The 15,914-nt window shown below is 40.9% G+C and overlaps 2 protein-coding genes across 9 annotated transcripts; both read left to right on the forward strand.

Moving 5' to 3' along the window:
- The first annotated feature begins 581 nt into the window (after nt 1-581).
- Nucleotides 582-8,942, forward strand: LOC121718268. 6 transcript variants are annotated; one of them, XM_042103204.1, is made up of 12 exons: nt 582-1,060; nt 2,262-2,495; nt 2,926-3,039; nt 3,294-3,437; nt 4,236-4,309; nt 4,484-4,595; nt 4,711-4,881; nt 5,224-5,563; nt 5,995-6,333; nt 6,657-6,692; nt 6,775-6,930; nt 7,102-8,366. In XM_042103204.1, exons 1-12 carry the CDS (start codon nt 821-823, stop codon nt 7,200-7,202), a joined length of 2,061 nt encoding a protein of 686 aa, XP_041959138.1. In that variant the 5' UTR covers nt 582-820; the 3' UTR covers nt 7,203-8,366. The 6 variants fall into 6 exon arrangements, with proteins under 6 accessions (XP_041959138.1, XP_041959141.1, XP_041959140.1 ...); XM_042103207.1 differs by having other exon boundaries at nt 7,107-8,366; XM_042103206.1 differs by having other exon boundaries at nt 6,775-6,873.
- Nucleotides 8,943-9,421: 479 nt separating this feature from the next.
- LOC121718286 (zinc finger protein 3 homolog) lies at nt 9,422-14,691 on the forward strand. Of its 3 annotated transcripts, none has more exons than XM_042103235.1 (8): nt 9,422-9,715; nt 10,009-10,170; nt 10,609-10,682; nt 11,053-11,146; nt 11,731-11,895; nt 12,393-12,555; nt 12,866-13,012; nt 13,526-14,691. In XM_042103235.1, exons 1-8 carry the CDS (start codon nt 9,521-9,523, stop codon nt 14,398-14,400), a joined length of 1,875 nt encoding a protein of 624 aa, XP_041959169.1. In that variant the 5' UTR covers nt 9,422-9,520; the 3' UTR covers nt 14,401-14,691. The 3 variants fall into 3 exon arrangements, with proteins under 3 accessions (XP_041959169.1, XP_041959170.1, XP_041959171.1); XM_042103236.1 differs by having other exon boundaries at nt 12,869-13,012; XM_042103237.1 differs by having other exon boundaries at nt 10,024-10,170.
- The last annotated feature ends 1,223 nt before the right edge of the window (nt 14,692-15,914 follow it).

A 15,914-nucleotide genomic window follows, 5' to 3' on the forward strand; every position in this document is an offset into this window, starting at 1 on the left:
GTTGGCTAGTTCAAACGTTTGCCAACTTCATAAAAGCTTAACTCGTGTCACACTGTTCGCCAGCAGCAACATCCATCTTATTTGTTTTCAAGTAGCAGGGAATTCAAGCCAAACCGTTGCAACTCTGCCATCAATCATTATGTTAAGCCCACCTAACGACTCTATACACGATTTCATTGGCCTGATTAAGTTTCGATTTCTGGAGCTCACAAGCCAACGGAGAGTTGCTAGACTAGCCCTGGCAGCAAATGTAATTTGCAGCCGCTAGGGGCGCGTCTAGATTTCTAGGCTAAGGCCTAGTAATTCACAGACAAAAGAGGACAGAGGCGGAGGCAGAGGCAGTATTCCAAAATACTGTGAGGGAATGGCTCAGGGTGAGCCTGAAGATGTCCAGAGCTTTAATCAGAAAATGTGTTATGAAAAGTGTAAAATAGAAAATAAACATTGGTCTGCTCAAACGGGGCTTAATGGACGATACCTTTACTTTAACTTATGAAGTTAAAAACAAAAGAAAATAAGTCCTACGTCCTTCCACTAGGTGGCGAGATTAATACTCAATCGCGTATAAATCTAACAGAAGAAGAAGTAGTAACAGCTCGTTAGACATTCTCTGTCGTTTCTTTCAGTCTATGGTTTCTTTCATCTATCTTTTACCGATGAACGTGCTGAAAATGTTACACACAGTGGACATAGTGTAACAGCCACATGTGTGTGAAGCGCAAATCGCGGTTCATTTGAATTTAAACTTGATTTTATCCTCGTTTTTAGTCTGATAATCCATGCGTGGTTTCAGTCACAAGACGTTTCGAGTGAATGTTGAATGATCAAGGAAACGACAAATATGATGGAAGACAACGGCAACGTTACTGGCAAACGTAAAGGAAAAGAGAAGACTTCAGTAGTGTGGGCTCATTTCACGGTTTTGGAGGAAGATAGGCCTACTGTTATGTGTGTTCATTGCAAAAAGACTTTCTACCTATGCCAGGGTTCGACCTCGTCTATGCTCAATCATCTAAAAGCACAGCATCCCACTGAGCTCGATCACACCGATGGCCACAAAGTAAGCTATTTTACCATCAAAAGTGTTTGAGGCATGATTCTTGAATCATTCGTGATGCATACATAGCCTGTGCTGTGCTGGGTGTCCATAAGTCTTTTGGAAATACCCTTATTTATGTCTTTCCTGAAATGTTCCGTCACCTTTCACCTACTTGTTTAAATGTGGTATTTCTGAAAAAAATGTTAGTTCATATTCATATCAAGCTACCCTGACGAGCCAGACCCAATTTGCTGCCGCTATAACCTATAGGGTGCGTCTAGATCTAGGCTAATATCAAGCCCATTCTTTAAGGTGATTCCAATAGATCAAGTAAGGGTCCCTATTTCCATTTTTCAGGGGTTATAGGCTTCTTACACAATCCACTACGTGATGTAGCACTCAAATTTACCTTAAAGTACTCCTTAAAACATACCCAAACCACTTAATTTCTATTAAATGGCGCGTTCATTTAACGTAAATTTTGCCATTTGGTGTGAGGGTGAAATCCCTTATCTCTTACATTTTAGGTGTCAAGTCAGGGGTTCACTTTATTTGTTATGATTAAGGGTTAACAATTTAAGAATATCTTAATTTTATTTTAAGGTATTAATGCAGGGATTCTGATTAAGGTGGGAAATTAAAGGGAAATCGAAAAAGTAAGGGGTAAATTCAGTTGACTTTTTTTATACTGTATTTATAGAAGGGTTTTTAGATCAAAAGTAAGTAATTTATTTAAAATGTTTGGTTTCATAGTGATCCAGTGAGGGGCCAAAAAGTCTTGTTTTACGTGCCTTAGCTGTGCAGGGCCATGGCATTTCTGTACAGATACACAACCCCAGGTATATACCCAGTCTCTTGCTCCAGATACACAACCCCAGGTATATACCCAGTCTCATGCTCCTGCATAGCTTTCTCTCATTCCTCTACCTCACTGACGGCAACTCGGACCAGCTGCCCCTCCCTGCCCATGTTGTCCAGCTCCAGCTCAGCTTTGTACTTCTGGTTGTTAGGGGTGGCCCTTGTTGTCATGCAGATGCACTAACAGCTAAGTGCCAATGATTTTCTTCAATGCAAGACGCTTAACAATACTAAACCAAAACAGCATGGAAAAGATATATATAAATGTGCCAGACTGATCAGAAAATGTGAGGTGAGAAAAAAGGTTGAGTAGATGCGTAATAGCCCTTGCCCGAATTGTAAATATATACATTTAATTTCACAGTCTCAGTCCGAGCAGCTGTTGGATGTCCATGCGGATGAGCACAAGACCAGTCCCATTAAGGAGAGAAAAGGGAAGCGCTCCATTGTGTGGCTTCATTTTACACGTTCAGGGAGAGATACTGTGGACTGTCTTTACTGCAAGAAGAGACTGAAATACCAGAGTGGCTCGACCACTAATATGCACAAACATCTACATCAACACCATCCCTACGTCAACAACACCAAGGGCCACCAGGTATGACATCTGTTGGTCTAAAGTCTTGCATTCCGCATCCTGTGATCGTACTGCTGCAGAGTACTTGTTCTGGCAACTTTATCGAAACTAAAATGATTAGGGGGTGTAAAGGTACACGTTTTCATTCCAAAGCATTTAGGCACAGGATGTTAGGCTCAGGACAGATATGAAACGAATGTACCAAATGTAGTCTTTAGTTTTTTTTTGGGTGTGGACCCTATTTCAAATTCCAAAAACCATTACACCCCTAAACATTTTGCAATTCACCCCTTGCTTTGTTGTAGTTTGTTTAAGTTAATGTGTTAATATATAGCCTAATTATTTGCAGATAGAGTATCTGGCTTCACAGTCAAAACATCCATCTATCTATCTGTCTGTCTATCTATGTATGTATTTATCTATCTGTCTGTCTATGTATCTATCTATCTAGGAAACGACTATGGTTGTTCAGAAAAATGTGACCACATGTATAAGAAAATCAAGGACACGGTCAGTGGAAAAGGTGTCTCTGCGGACAAAACAACAACCACTTGTGGTTAAGGGTGTAAGAATGTTTTATCTTATGTAGCATACAACATATATTTGTACCTTTTGTAACACTGAATTACATACATATTATTAGGGAAATATTTATCTCTCTCTCATTCATTCATTTATCTCTCATTCATTCATTCATTCATTCATTCATTCATTCACTCAATGATTAGCTAAGTGTGTATGTATGTTTATTATTAGTGTGTTTGTTTGCTTGCTTGCTTTATGTATTAGACCTAATTTCAGTTTGATGCTCCACGGCAGGCTTCCGAGTCACAGGAGAGAGATGTGGAGTCTAGCGAGAGTGTGGATGCCCACCCCGTAGCCAGCCAGCTCCTACAGCTGCAAGTGCATGCACTCCTGAAGCAACTGGAGGAGAAAGAGAGACAACTCACACAGGCATATGAGGCATGTTCTAAACTAATCAGCAATGTGCTTGCTCCTAAGAACTTGTCCTGTACTGCATTTTATTGCCTTTGGAATTGGCATTTTCTGTCATTTGTCTACAGGTTAATTTATTTAGCAACAATACAGGACTTAAAGTTGTCAGAAATTCAGTCGTCCTGAGCTGGGTCATTTAGGTTTTGAAAATCGATTTTTAAACAGCTTTGATGATTTATGAGAACTTCAGACACAGAAATGTGCTTTGCTTTAAGCCCTGATAATTCTACACATATTTCTACACGCCTCTGTTCCTGAGAAATCCCAAGCTAAACAGTGGCTAGTTTTTATCAAAATCGCTGTTTTTTTCTAGAAATGGAGTCTTTCATGAAATATGAAGTGTTGCCTGTTACTTACTTGTGTAAACTTTCCGGGAAGTGATCAGCGAGACCTGGCGAAACTGCCACCTAGTGATAGACCCATGAAAATGGCCTGGTTTTGACCTGACGTGCATGCGTCACTGATTCGACCCAAAGCGGCAACCATGTTATGATAAAATGTCCAGATAAAATGTCCAGATTGTGCGTTTTCATGAGTTTTCGATCGTCATATATTTCATTTCCATTCATAACAGAGTTTCCAAAATCACATATAAGGTGTGTTAGAGTGTCTAGTTTCGTAATTTTTAAAAAAAAAGCTAAAAACGTAATATTACGTTTTTGGCACTCAATGAGTTAATTCTCAAAAAACTTTCGGCAACAACAGAACTCCCTCTCTGACAGCCTCATCCATCTTCTCACACGATCTTATCTACATGTCTGACAGACGTTTCAGAACACAGTTCGAGGTCTGAGTGAGGACATGGAGTCAATACAGGAGCAGCTCACTCATCTGAACGGGTATGAACCTGTTTATTCACTTTATTTTACGCACACAGCCAGGAACACTTGGGTATACTAATTTTAATTTGTCTCTCAGTTGAATTATATTTCAAATCCAATTGTAATCTATTGACTGAAGGTGTACAGTACAGTTGAACTGTTGAAAACACTTTTTATATTTGCCCTACACAGAAAGTATCAGGGTGCAAAGAAAGGGAGACCTTGCAGTTCAGTCAAATCTAACAGTCAAGTACCAACGGCAGTACCTTCCACTGTTAGGCACACTCGGTCAATTGAGTACGAGGTACGTGGAGCGTCATTAACAATCGATATCTTGATGAAGATGATGCTAAAAAATAAGCACTTTTTGTCTTCGACCGCTAATCGTAGCTTACGTTTGGTGTGTGCTGAATCTACAGGCGTGTGAGGGCCGCCCCCTGCTTACCCTTTCCTGCACCTCTGAGCCCAATTCTCCTGGTTTTGATGAAACGGAAGGGTCACCACAAAGGTCATCCAAGGATCAGGAAGTCACTATTATCGGCCTGCTGACTCCTTCCTCCACAGCTGTTGCCAACAGCGACAGCATTTTGGTATTTCTTTTCTCCTCTTACTCTCATCTTGTATAACAACTCACTTTAAAACACTGAAACTGAAAAATAGGGGGTTGGGGGGTGAAAAAGGACAAAAAAAAACAGAATGAGAAGAAACAAGCATATTGTTATAATGTCAGAAATACCTCCTGTCTTGCCTAGTTATTCACTAAAACCAGCCAGCACCAGGCGGTCTCTCTTGTAATACCGCTTTGTACTTTTTGTGTAACACTGAATTAAGTACAATGCAAGTCAGTGGAATATTTTTGTGGTGAACGTAATGGTGCATTCAAGACAACACAAACCCTACAGAACTCTATTTGCTTCATGCTTGGTTCACAGGAATTTGTGAACACATTCATGCAGACTGCTTATACCTCTGAGGCCAGCGCCACCACCGCTGCAGGCTCAGGCAGCGACACAGAAAGACAACCAGTGCACCTTCCGCTGAAGACACTGTCAGTGAGGCTGCAGGACTGCAGGCATAAACTGGGTCCAGATGGCATTTTCACAGTTCAGAGTGTAAAGATGCACGGTCGTCAGGAGGATAGGGATTTTGAAGATGAAGATGACTATGACAACGACGATGATGGTGGTGATGATGATGTCTCAGATTATAATCATGAGTCAGACCCAGATTACAGACCTGAAGATGATGGCAACAGCGATAAAAACCCTGAAAGTAAGTTGGTTTCATTCTGTATATCCCTAAGTGGCAAACATTGTTTAGTTGATTATCTTTTGTAAGCTTAGCAAGTGTTGAGTGTTGAAAAAGGAATTTAGTTTGATCTTGTGTGAAGTTACAAAAGCATAAATATGTACACTCTTAAAACGAATGTGTTGAAAACAACACAACTTGTGTTGTTTTTAACACATCCTTATGTCCAGATAGGGACAACACGGGTTGTGTTCCTTCCAACACATTTGTTTTAAGATTGTATACAGTAATTTCCTGTGTATTAGCCAAATTATGTATAAACCGCAGGACAGTGTTTTATGCAAGTTAGAAATACAAAACCATATTGATTCCATATTAACTGCCCCTGTGTATTAACCTCATAGCTGAAGAAATTCAGCAAAATCAATGTATAAACCTCGGTGTTTGTTTTCCAGAGTTTTTCCAGAGGTTTTGCAAGAAGAAGAGGAGTCAACAGGGATCCTCACAGCGTGCAATGCAGCACCCCGAGAAAGCTTCACCCCCTCAGAAAGCTTCTCTGAAAGTACATGGGGGAAGTTCTTCAGAGGAAAGGCCCTTCAAGTGTCCCTTGTGTGGCAAGAGTTATAAATATTGTCCGGACTACATTCAGCATTTAAAAACTCATAGCTCACCGACCTTCACACCGCATGGTCAACAAGAGAGGGAGGATGACAATGATGATGATCATATCAACACCGAGAAGGATCCGGAGAACAACCTTGAAAATGGTGGCAACAGTTATGACCGCCCTAAAAGTATGTGAAGACACAGGCAAAGATAATTGATTACAACGTAATTGGGTTTCAGTCCACATTGGGCTCTAATTTCTTTGTCATTCAATACACCATGCAATGTGGTAATACCGTCCTGCACAAGCTAATCCAAAATTAAATACTCGGCAAAACATCTTGCTAATTTAATGGGCGAGTACAGAGACAAGCTATTGTGTTGCGGAAAGCACCTTTTTTACTGTGTGGTTTCCGCCGTATGGTAGCCTTAGATAGTGCACGTTGCGGATTTAAATTAGGGCCCTTTGTGTTAAGTCACTTTGCTTTCTTTATTGGATTTTTTTGCACAGGTTTCCCAACAATACTTTCCGAGTCAACAATTTTAAGTAATTAAAAACCAATATTCACATATGTTACAATATACATCCAGTCACTTGGCTTTCTTTACCTTTACTTCTATCAAATAAGATGATCTTGGCCGTCACAAGGAGGCAGAAGAGGAGATGTATAATAACGATGATGATGATGATGATGAGATTGATGGTGATGGCAATAAAGTGGCCAATGGTAAAGACACCAATTACAACCTTGAAGATGATTGCAACAGTAATGATAACCCTGAAGGTAGGTGAACTGTAAGGTTAATGATGAATACATGCAATAAATGCATTTTTTTTTTTTTATTCATAACAAATTTTCAGAAATGGATTACATTTTGCAGCCTTCCTTACCAGTGTTGTGTATAACCATTGATATTTGATGCAACTGTATATTTATTTATGTATATTCTTCCAGATGAGGCTTTGCAGTCTTCTTCTAATGACGGCAACAACATCTCATTCAAAGACAACATGGGCAATAAGATTGGGGATGCCACCGTTTATCAATGTCTCTAAACCGGGAAAAGCCAAACCTCATCAGTGTCAAATCTGTGGAAGAAGACTAAGTACCGGCGGTCTTCACATCCACCAAAAACAACACAGTGGAGAGAAAATCCACTGCGAGCGGGACGCCAGAGGACGCATACTGTACAAATGTAGCAAGTGTGACAAGTCTTTCGTGGGTGCAACCCTTTTTCACATTCATCAAGGAGCGCACCTGGGCGAGAGACCATATGTTTGCTTTCGGTGCAAGAAGACTTTTGTCTATCCCACAAATCTCCGGGCGCACCAGAAATTTCATTGCAAAGAAAGGCCACGGAAGGTAGAGGTTGCAGTGGGTGAATGCGAGGGAAGCCCTCAAGAATCCTCCGTCCGTGCCAGGAGGAGGACGTATGCACATGCATGCACACGGTGCCCAATGACGTTCTATCAGAAATACGCACTGAAGCTTCACGAGAAAAGTCATTCAGAGGAGAGACCTTTCAAGTGCCCACTGTGCAGCAAACGTCTTAAATATGCTGGAGGTCTCCGGGAGCATTTAAAAATACATGACGGGCAGAAACAGCATCTCTGCGATAGCTGTGGCAAGTCTTTTCCACGTTTGGGCAGTCTGAGAAGGCACCTCGCGTTGCACACGGGAGAAAAGCCGTACAAATGTTCGGTTTGTGACAAACGGTATCATCTTCAGGAAAGCTTAAGAATACATAGTCTTAACCACTCTGAAGACCGTCCTTTTCGATGCCGTATATGTGACAAAGGATTCACTAGGTCACATCTAGTCAAAAAACATGAACGGATCCACACCAAGGAAAAACCCTACCACTGCTCCTTTTGTAGAAAGAACTTCGGTTACCAGGAGTCACTGTACATTCACCAGAAACGATTTCACTCTGCGTTAGGGCAATAAGACTACACCTGCCGTGCAGAGAGATATAAAGCCTAAAGTCGAGGGACTTGGATCACTTACTGCATAGTGTCCACACCGTACTCTACAATAACTGCTTCTTGACGGCACTGTAGGGGGTGAACCGATTCAGGCTCCAGTGTCCTTCTTGTGTGCCAAGCAAATGTCAGTGAACTCCAACTTCTCCAAGACAAGTGCCTGTGTGTGTGTATATATTATATAATCTTGAAATTGTGTAGGTTAAGTATCTTGCAATAAATATATTGTTTTTTAAAGATACGTTGTTAATCTGTTTTGTTCTAGCTTGACATGTTAACAAAAATGCACAGGGATCATGATTTATGATTCTATGTACCAAAGTACAAACAAGTCAACAAACAAATGATGTATACTGGCTCCTGGGTCTCTTCGAGCGCTTTGCTGGTGACTTTATTGAAAGTATTATGGGATTTGTGTGTGTGTGTGTGTGTGTGCGCATCTCTCTCTCTCTCTCTCTCTCTCTCTCTCTCTCTCTCTCTCTCTCTCTGTGTGTGTGTGCATACTGCCGTTCAAAGGTTTGGGGGTCACTTAAAAAAAAATTCCATTCCACTCCATTTTAGACAGAATACCAGCAAACTGCTTCTTCCCTGCATGGTTATTGCAGAGTTGTGGTTTTGGTCTCTGTCCTCTTATGGAGAAGGCTGGCTCCGCTCAAGTGCCATCCACAGGTAGGGCCTACAGCATTGCAAACAGGAGTGATGACCTTTTTTCATGATTCTTCCATCCTGCACAAATTTCCCACTTTACCACCATGAAGCCACCCCCAGATCATCATCACTGCATTACGCTTAACAGATGGAGTCAAACACTTGTCCAGCAAATTGGTTTCTCTCTTATGATCTTCTTTGAACACCTTGGAATTGTCTGTCAACACTTTCCAGTCTTCCTCTATGGACTGTCTGTGTTCTTTGTGTGCATCTTAACCTTTTCTTTTTATTGGCCAGATGGTTTGTCCTCAGCGCTGTCTAGATGGCAGCCTACCTCTACCTGTTGAAGATGGCAGCCTGAAGTACCTCTACCTGTTGAAATTGGTGTTTTGTGAAGAATCAAATGTGTATGGTTCCAAATATCTGTTTACTGAGCTTTTACAGAGCCAGGACTGTAAACAGTGAACAATAACCTTTAATCTACTGTTATGTTAGTAGCAGCCTAGGCTAATATCCCACGATAATTTTTTTAAAGTATTTTTTATATTTTTATTGAGCCCCGTAGATCCCACGATCATCATTAATGATATTTTTGGTATCTACTCCCAACCTTTTGGTGGCGCTACGTGATAATATTGTGCGGCAGAGCATCCATGTGATGTAAACACACCATGACAACTCGGAACTGAACGCAGAAAATATTGGCAAATGAAGAACAATGAGCCCGTTTTGAGCTTGCGGATATGGAAGAATATTGCAACAAATCAAAAAGGTCAGCTGCGTGGAGGCATTTTAAGTTAATTCCAGGGAAAAACGCAGTCCTTTGTCTCTATTGCAAGAGGAATCTCAAATTATCAGCCTCGAGAAGTACAACTCCACTGCATGTCCATCTAAGAAATCGACATCCATTTCTGTTGCCTTTGGCCCGGTCCGGTGAAGTAAGTAGCCTGCTAATGAGAACTGCTTAGCAGCATCTGATTTCTTCTGTAGTCGTGCTTTTACAGCGTAGCCGACGTTAGGGTTAATATGTAACATTTGACAATAGTTATCTATACAATCTTCAAATTATTGAATGAATTGATCCAACTCATATTTGGCCTCTTGCATTTTGTGTTGTAGCCTACGCACTGTCGGGGCAGGCCCAGGGCCCTAACAACCCATTTCATCTTGTCATGTTATTCGAAATGCATTCAGTCGATATATTATAACAACATATTTACCTTCATTTCAGCCTCATAATCCACAGGTTGTCTCAGAGTCAGAACAGAAGGTGTTGGAATCTGAACAAGCATTAACTGACCCTGCTGACTCCAACCAGCTTCTAAAGTTGCAAGTGGAGAAGCTTCAAAAGAGTCTGGAGGAGAAAGCTAAAGAGGTCACAGAGACATATAAGGTGCCCTACTGTACAAAGTTTATAAAAACGAACAGTAAAATCTGGATGTTGGCAAATGCACGGTGAACAGCTAATGTGTTTTGGTCTGAAATGTGTTTCTTGTGACAAATTTGGGGGAGGGGGGTGGGCAGCAGGATGGATGGATGGATGGATGAATAGAAGTGTTTGAAAACAATAATAGTCTGTCTGTGTCTGTGTTAACGATTCTTCAAACGGGATGGTGTCATTGATTGTGTCCCACTCTATCAACACAACCACACGCACGCACGCACGCACACACACACACACACACACTCTACACACACACACATAAAGGCTCCTTAATGTACTCCTTACTGGACAAAATTTGCATTTAAGTTTTCCAAAACACCTTGGATGCAATACCTCCGCCTTTCCAATGTCAACCACTATCTGTCTTCTCTTTTCTGTTTCTCTTAGTCTTTCCAGCAGACAATTCAAGCTCTTAAGGAGAATGTGAAGTCCATGAAAGAACGGCTCATTAGCCAGACGGGGTATGAACATGTTAATTCATATATTACTCAAATAGATGCCGTTTCCTGAGTGCTACACCTGTATGTGCACATCACACACATTCTCACTTATTCTAGTAACAAACAAAATGCACATGTTCATTAATGGTGTGTGCATCTTAACATGCAATGTTACTGTTGACTAGGCAAGGGAATATTACACGTGTGCCAAGATGTGATTCTGCCTTTGTTTTTAAGAATTTGCTACATATGGGGTTGCTGTAGTCTTATCTGCTCTGATTAGATTTGTGAGTTGTACTTGTTTCTTGTGAAGTACTGTGGGTCATAGAGGTATTAACACATATACATTTTTCACAAAGCCCTTCCACCTCTTGATATTTTCTCTACATAGAAAGCATCAGGGTGCAAGACCAGGGAGACTTTGTGATACAGTGCCAGCTGCAGTATCTTCCCAGCACAATCGGCCACATTCATCTGACCATGAGGTACGTGATGGAACATCTTGCAAAACGTAATGCTAAAGCAACACTATTAAGTAAATGACACTAGGAAGGAAATAAGTAAAAACTCAAGACGCAGTCGATGGTTTACAGTATAAAGAAGCAAAGCGAAGGTTTTTTTTTGTCAAGTTTTAAGACATTCACTTTGTCAGAGAAAGCGCTGTTTACAAAAAGACAGTAAAACTATTTATCTAACACATAACATACACACATCAATAAATAAAATACAGTAAAAAGAAGAAGTATATTGCACTTCCCTAAAAAGGCCTAATGTTTTATTTATTTATGACATTAGGCCTTTTTAGGGAAGTGCAATATACTTCTTCTTTTTACTGTATTCTATTTATTGATGTGTATATGTTATGTGTTAGATAAATAGTGCTGTAGATGTCTTGTTCAATGTTTGTGTTGTGGATTATGTGTCAACATGCCTGTACTGTAAACAAATTGCCTCTCGGGGACATTAACGTTTTCTAATTCTAAGTCTAATCTAAGTCTCCTCTCATCTGCCTGGTTGTGTGGATGGACCGCTTATCGTAGCTGACGTTTGGTGTGTGCTGAATCTACAGGCGTGTGAGGACCGGCCCCTGCTTACCCTTTCCTGCACCTCTGAGCCCAATTCTCCTGGTTTTGATGAAACGGAAGGGTCACCACAAAGGTCATCCAAGGACCAGGAAGTCACTATTTTCAGCCTGCTGACTCCTACAGCTGTTGTCAACAGTGACAACATTTTGGTATTTGTTTTGCTTCACTTATGATAGAAGTGATACAACGCATGTATATTTTAAAGTTGGACATTTAAGTTGTATTTGTTGCATGGTTGGTTTGTAGGGCTATGTAGACACTTTCATACAGGTCTCCTGAAATTGACGCCACCAACCCTCCAGACTCAGTCAGTGACATGGACTACACCAACTCCTACTAGCAACACCGCCTCCTACTAGAAACACCGCCACCTATTAGAAACACCACCTGCTACTAGAAACTCTGCCTCCTACTAGAAACACCACTTTCTACTAGAAACACCACACAAACACGACACATAACAAAACAATAACAAAAAACATTGCACTTCTTATAAAAGACACACAGGAGTGAATCATTTGGTATGGCACTAAACCAAGGACTTGATCATGTTCGGAGTCAGATCTGAGCCTGGAGAAATGTGTATACGTGTGCAGAAACCCCTTTTCTCTCAAATAGGTTGCCTAATGGAGTTTTCTCTGAACAGCTAGAAAAGAGGCATGGTCATCAAGACAATGAGGAAGACGAAGACTGTAATGAGGAAGATGAAGACTGTAATCATAACAAAGATGAGGTCTCGGATTATTATGCTGATATAGACCCGTATTACAGACCAGAAGATGAGGACAACGGTGATGATGACCCTGGAGGTCAGTGAAGAGAAAGGCAAAGACATACAGTTCCATTTTGTTTTCAGTCCACATGGGACCTCATGCCACAACTTTGTCCTTAACTTCTCAGAAGTATTCTCTTAATTTTTAAATCAAAGAAATATCAGAGGAAAAAAATACAGATTGTACAAAAATATGAACAAAACTCAGGATATTTATTTGTATATTGCTTCCTGCATGAGGCCCCTGTGTCATGCAACTTCAGTCTCTTTTGTTGATTGATTTAATAACTTTGGTTGGAGGACTGCTGTGCAAAATCTTTGACTAACTGGTGTTTCCTCTGTTCAAGAAGAAGATTTTGGCGAGTCAAATTACGAGGAGGAGGATAAAAACGAAAGGGATACCGGTGGTGGTGGTGGTGGTGATAACAATGACAATCGGAAAGGCCTCGATTTCAACCTTGAAGATGATGGCAACGGCAACGACAACCCTGATGGTAAGTGAACAACAGCATAATGTCTTGAATTAAAGCAAATAAAAAAGACAACTCAAACGATGGCATAGTTCGGTGCCAGAGTGGAACAATGCAATTGCAAGAATACATAACTTTAAGATCAAACTCTGCAACATGCAGTGTCAGCAGATTTGGTGAGTGAAATGGAATAATTAATACACATTTTTCAATAGAAATGTGTAGTATTAAAAAAAATCTTACATGGGGGATGAGGAGAAATCGCTGTTTTGAAGGGAAGGGTTAAACTAAATGGGGAAATTGTTGCATCATCCACACACCCTTTTAGGGCCGCTCAAACAAAAGTGGACACGGAAAACGACCGGAATATATTAATGGTGGAACACTGCAATTCAGAATCACACAGTTTACAGTTTAACATTTTTTTTTTCTTGAAATCTTAGTTACTAATGGTGTGTACTGCGTACAAAAAAGTAATTTCCTTTGGTGTTTTATGAAGTTTCTAAAAATGTTTATCTGTGTCTGCGTGTCTTCCAGATCAGGCCTGGCTGTCTTCCTCAAAGGACGGCAACAACATCTCACCCACAGATGACTTGGAAAACAAGACTGGGAAAGTTTATTCTTGCACCCTGTGCAATGAAACATTTATGAAAGTGTACTACATGAAATTGCATAGGTTAATCCATGATAAAGGTGCCAGCCTCAATCAATGTCTCTCTGAACCCATGAAGTACGTGAGAGTAGTCAAGCCTTACAAGTGTGAAGTGTGTGGAAAGGAATGTCGTACCTCAGAGGATCTCCACATTCACCAAAGACTACACGATGAAGAAAATGGCCGCTGTGAGCTCGATGCAAGAGGACAGAAATTATACAAGTGTAGCAAGTGTGACAAGTCTTTCAACCACTCGACTGATTTCTGCCTCCACCAGGGAGTGCACCTGGGTGAAAGGCCGTACGTTTGCTCTTGGTGCGACAAGACCTTCATATATCCCACCGATCTCAGCCTCCACCAAAAATGTCACTGCGAGAAAATGCCGAGAGAGGCAATCTCACGCAGTGAACCGAGACCGTATCTGTGTGACACCTGTGGTAAGGCGTTCCCAGATATGAGTAGATTGAAAAGGCACGTTACCTTGCACACAGGAGAAAAGCCGTACAAATGCTTGGTTTGCGACAAACGGTTTCGCCTAAGTTCTTCCTTAAAGGAACATAGCCTCAGGCACTCTGAAAATCTTCCTTTTATATGTCATATATGTGGCAAGGGATTCACAAAATTACAATTAGTCCAAAAACACATGAGGGTCCACACCAAGGAAAAACCCTACCACTGCTCTTTTTGTGGGAAGGATTTCGGTTACCAGGAATCACTGTACGTTCACCACAAACGATTTCACTCTGTCTCAGGGCAATAAGATCACACCTGCCGTGCAGAGAAATTGAAAACTTCAGGGGACTTGATCACACAAGATCACTGACTACATAGTGTCTCGATAACTGCCTCTCAATAAAACATTGAGTTGAACAAGTTTCAAAGTCCTCATAGTCTTCCAAGGATGTTTATACTTTTGTAAAGTCATACTCTCTCAAGAAAGGTGGATGAAAACAAATAATTTTCGTGTAAAATATAGTTGTTGTTGTTTTTTTTTTTACTTTTTCTGAAAAAGCGTTTAAGGTGAATATAATACTAAACAACATTACTTAATGACTATTGACTCTTGATGTCTCTTTTTTGTAAACAATGTTATGCAGGGATGCAAACAGCGCGCCTTTTGGCGGATGCCGCCTTTTTCACGGCTGTCTGGGGGACTTGTGTGAATCGTGCAGATCCGACGAGTTTTTCTTTGGGGGGGGGGGGGGGGGGTTTAAGTGTCTGATTATAATTTCATCAAAGTTAATTCTGTATTAAAATGACTACATAAACACATAGCCTACCGTTACAGTCCATGAAACATATTAAGTGTAAGACAACACTATAAATCAAAAAGCTGCGCACGTAAAAATCCATATAACACTCGTGATCGTGGGATTGGTCATGGATATTCCCACGGCTGTTGTTGCCTGCGCCACTCGGTCATGGATATTCCCACGGAACAACACCCGTGGGAATATCCATGACCAACCCCTCACACTAGCGCTACATTTTACATGACTAGCAAAAATACAGTTGGATTTTTTAACCTTGTTTGTTGCGTCAGTCAGTTTAGTTCAGTTCCGGACAGACTAGCAGTATTTTGTCCTGTAATATTTTAGTAGCAGCCACGTTATATCCAACTCTACCCCCTTTCCAACGTGTAGCCTAATGGTAACGTACTTGTTTAGGCTAGCAGCTTGTTGACGTCTAGTAGCCTAATGAGCCGCTGGTCTAGGCTTTTTCGTAAATGCAACCCGAAGTGACGAACTGACTTATTTTCAATGACACCTACCACATAAGGGCGAGAAACTGATGTGTGGGCTTATCCTAACAGACAGACCGCACTACTGTTGATACATTTTAACTGTACATTTTCGTGCAGAATAACGTTATTTTGGGGCGCATTGAGAAAGGGGGCAAAGTGAAGTGAACTATTTTGCACTCTGTTATGATACTGTCAGGTCTAGGGTAACACTATGGCTAATATATGCAACTTTTCATTTACAGAATGAGAGAATTTGATGAGAGTGAGGCACTAACAGTTAAGAAAGTGCATGAGGGTTGTAAAGCAAATTGGAACTGGTCTTGGTTACAGGTTGAAACGGAGATTGAGGTCAAGACAGCCAAACACACATTCAAAATGTCAGACTTTTTCAAAAAATTTAAAAAAAAGGGGACATGCCAAATGTACTTTCTGCATGAAAGAGATTAATTATGCTAACAAGGGAGTGCATGCTCTGTTGAATCACTGCCAGAGTGCTATACACACAGAGAGAGTGGCTACCATCATATCTA

Source organism: Alosa sapidissima, chromosome 9, assembly GCF_018492685.1.
Source record: "Alosa sapidissima isolate fAloSap1 chromosome 9, fAloSap1.pri, whole genome shotgun sequence".
Lineage (NCBI taxonomy): Eukaryota > Metazoa > Chordata > Actinopteri > Clupeiformes > Clupeidae > Alosa > Alosa sapidissima.

Bases quoted from the DNA above. Each gene is read 5' to 3' on its own strand.
- LOC121718268 (XM_042103204.1), top strand. From the start codon at position 821: ATGATCAAGGAAACGACAAATATGATGGAAGACAACGGCAACGTTACT. The intron at 3,040-3,293 runs GTAAGAATGTTT...GCTCCACGGCAG, and splicing joins AACCACTTGTGGTTAAGGGT to GCTTCCGAGTCACAGGAGAG. The intron at 3,438-4,235 runs GCATGTTCTAAA...CATGTCTGACAG, and splicing joins AACTCACACAGGCATATGAG to ACGTTTCAGAACACAGTTCG.
- LOC121718286 (XM_042103235.1), top strand. From the start codon at position 9,521: ATGGAAGAATATTGCAACAAATCAAAAAGGTCAGCTGCGTGGAGGCAT. The intron at 10,171-10,608 runs GTGCCCTACTGT...TGTTTCTCTTAG, and splicing joins AGGTCACAGAGACATATAAG to TCTTTCCAGCAGACAATTCA. The intron at 10,683-11,052 runs GTATGAACATGT...TTCTCTACATAG, and splicing joins CGGCTCATTAGCCAGACGGG to AAAGCATCAGGGTGCAAGAC.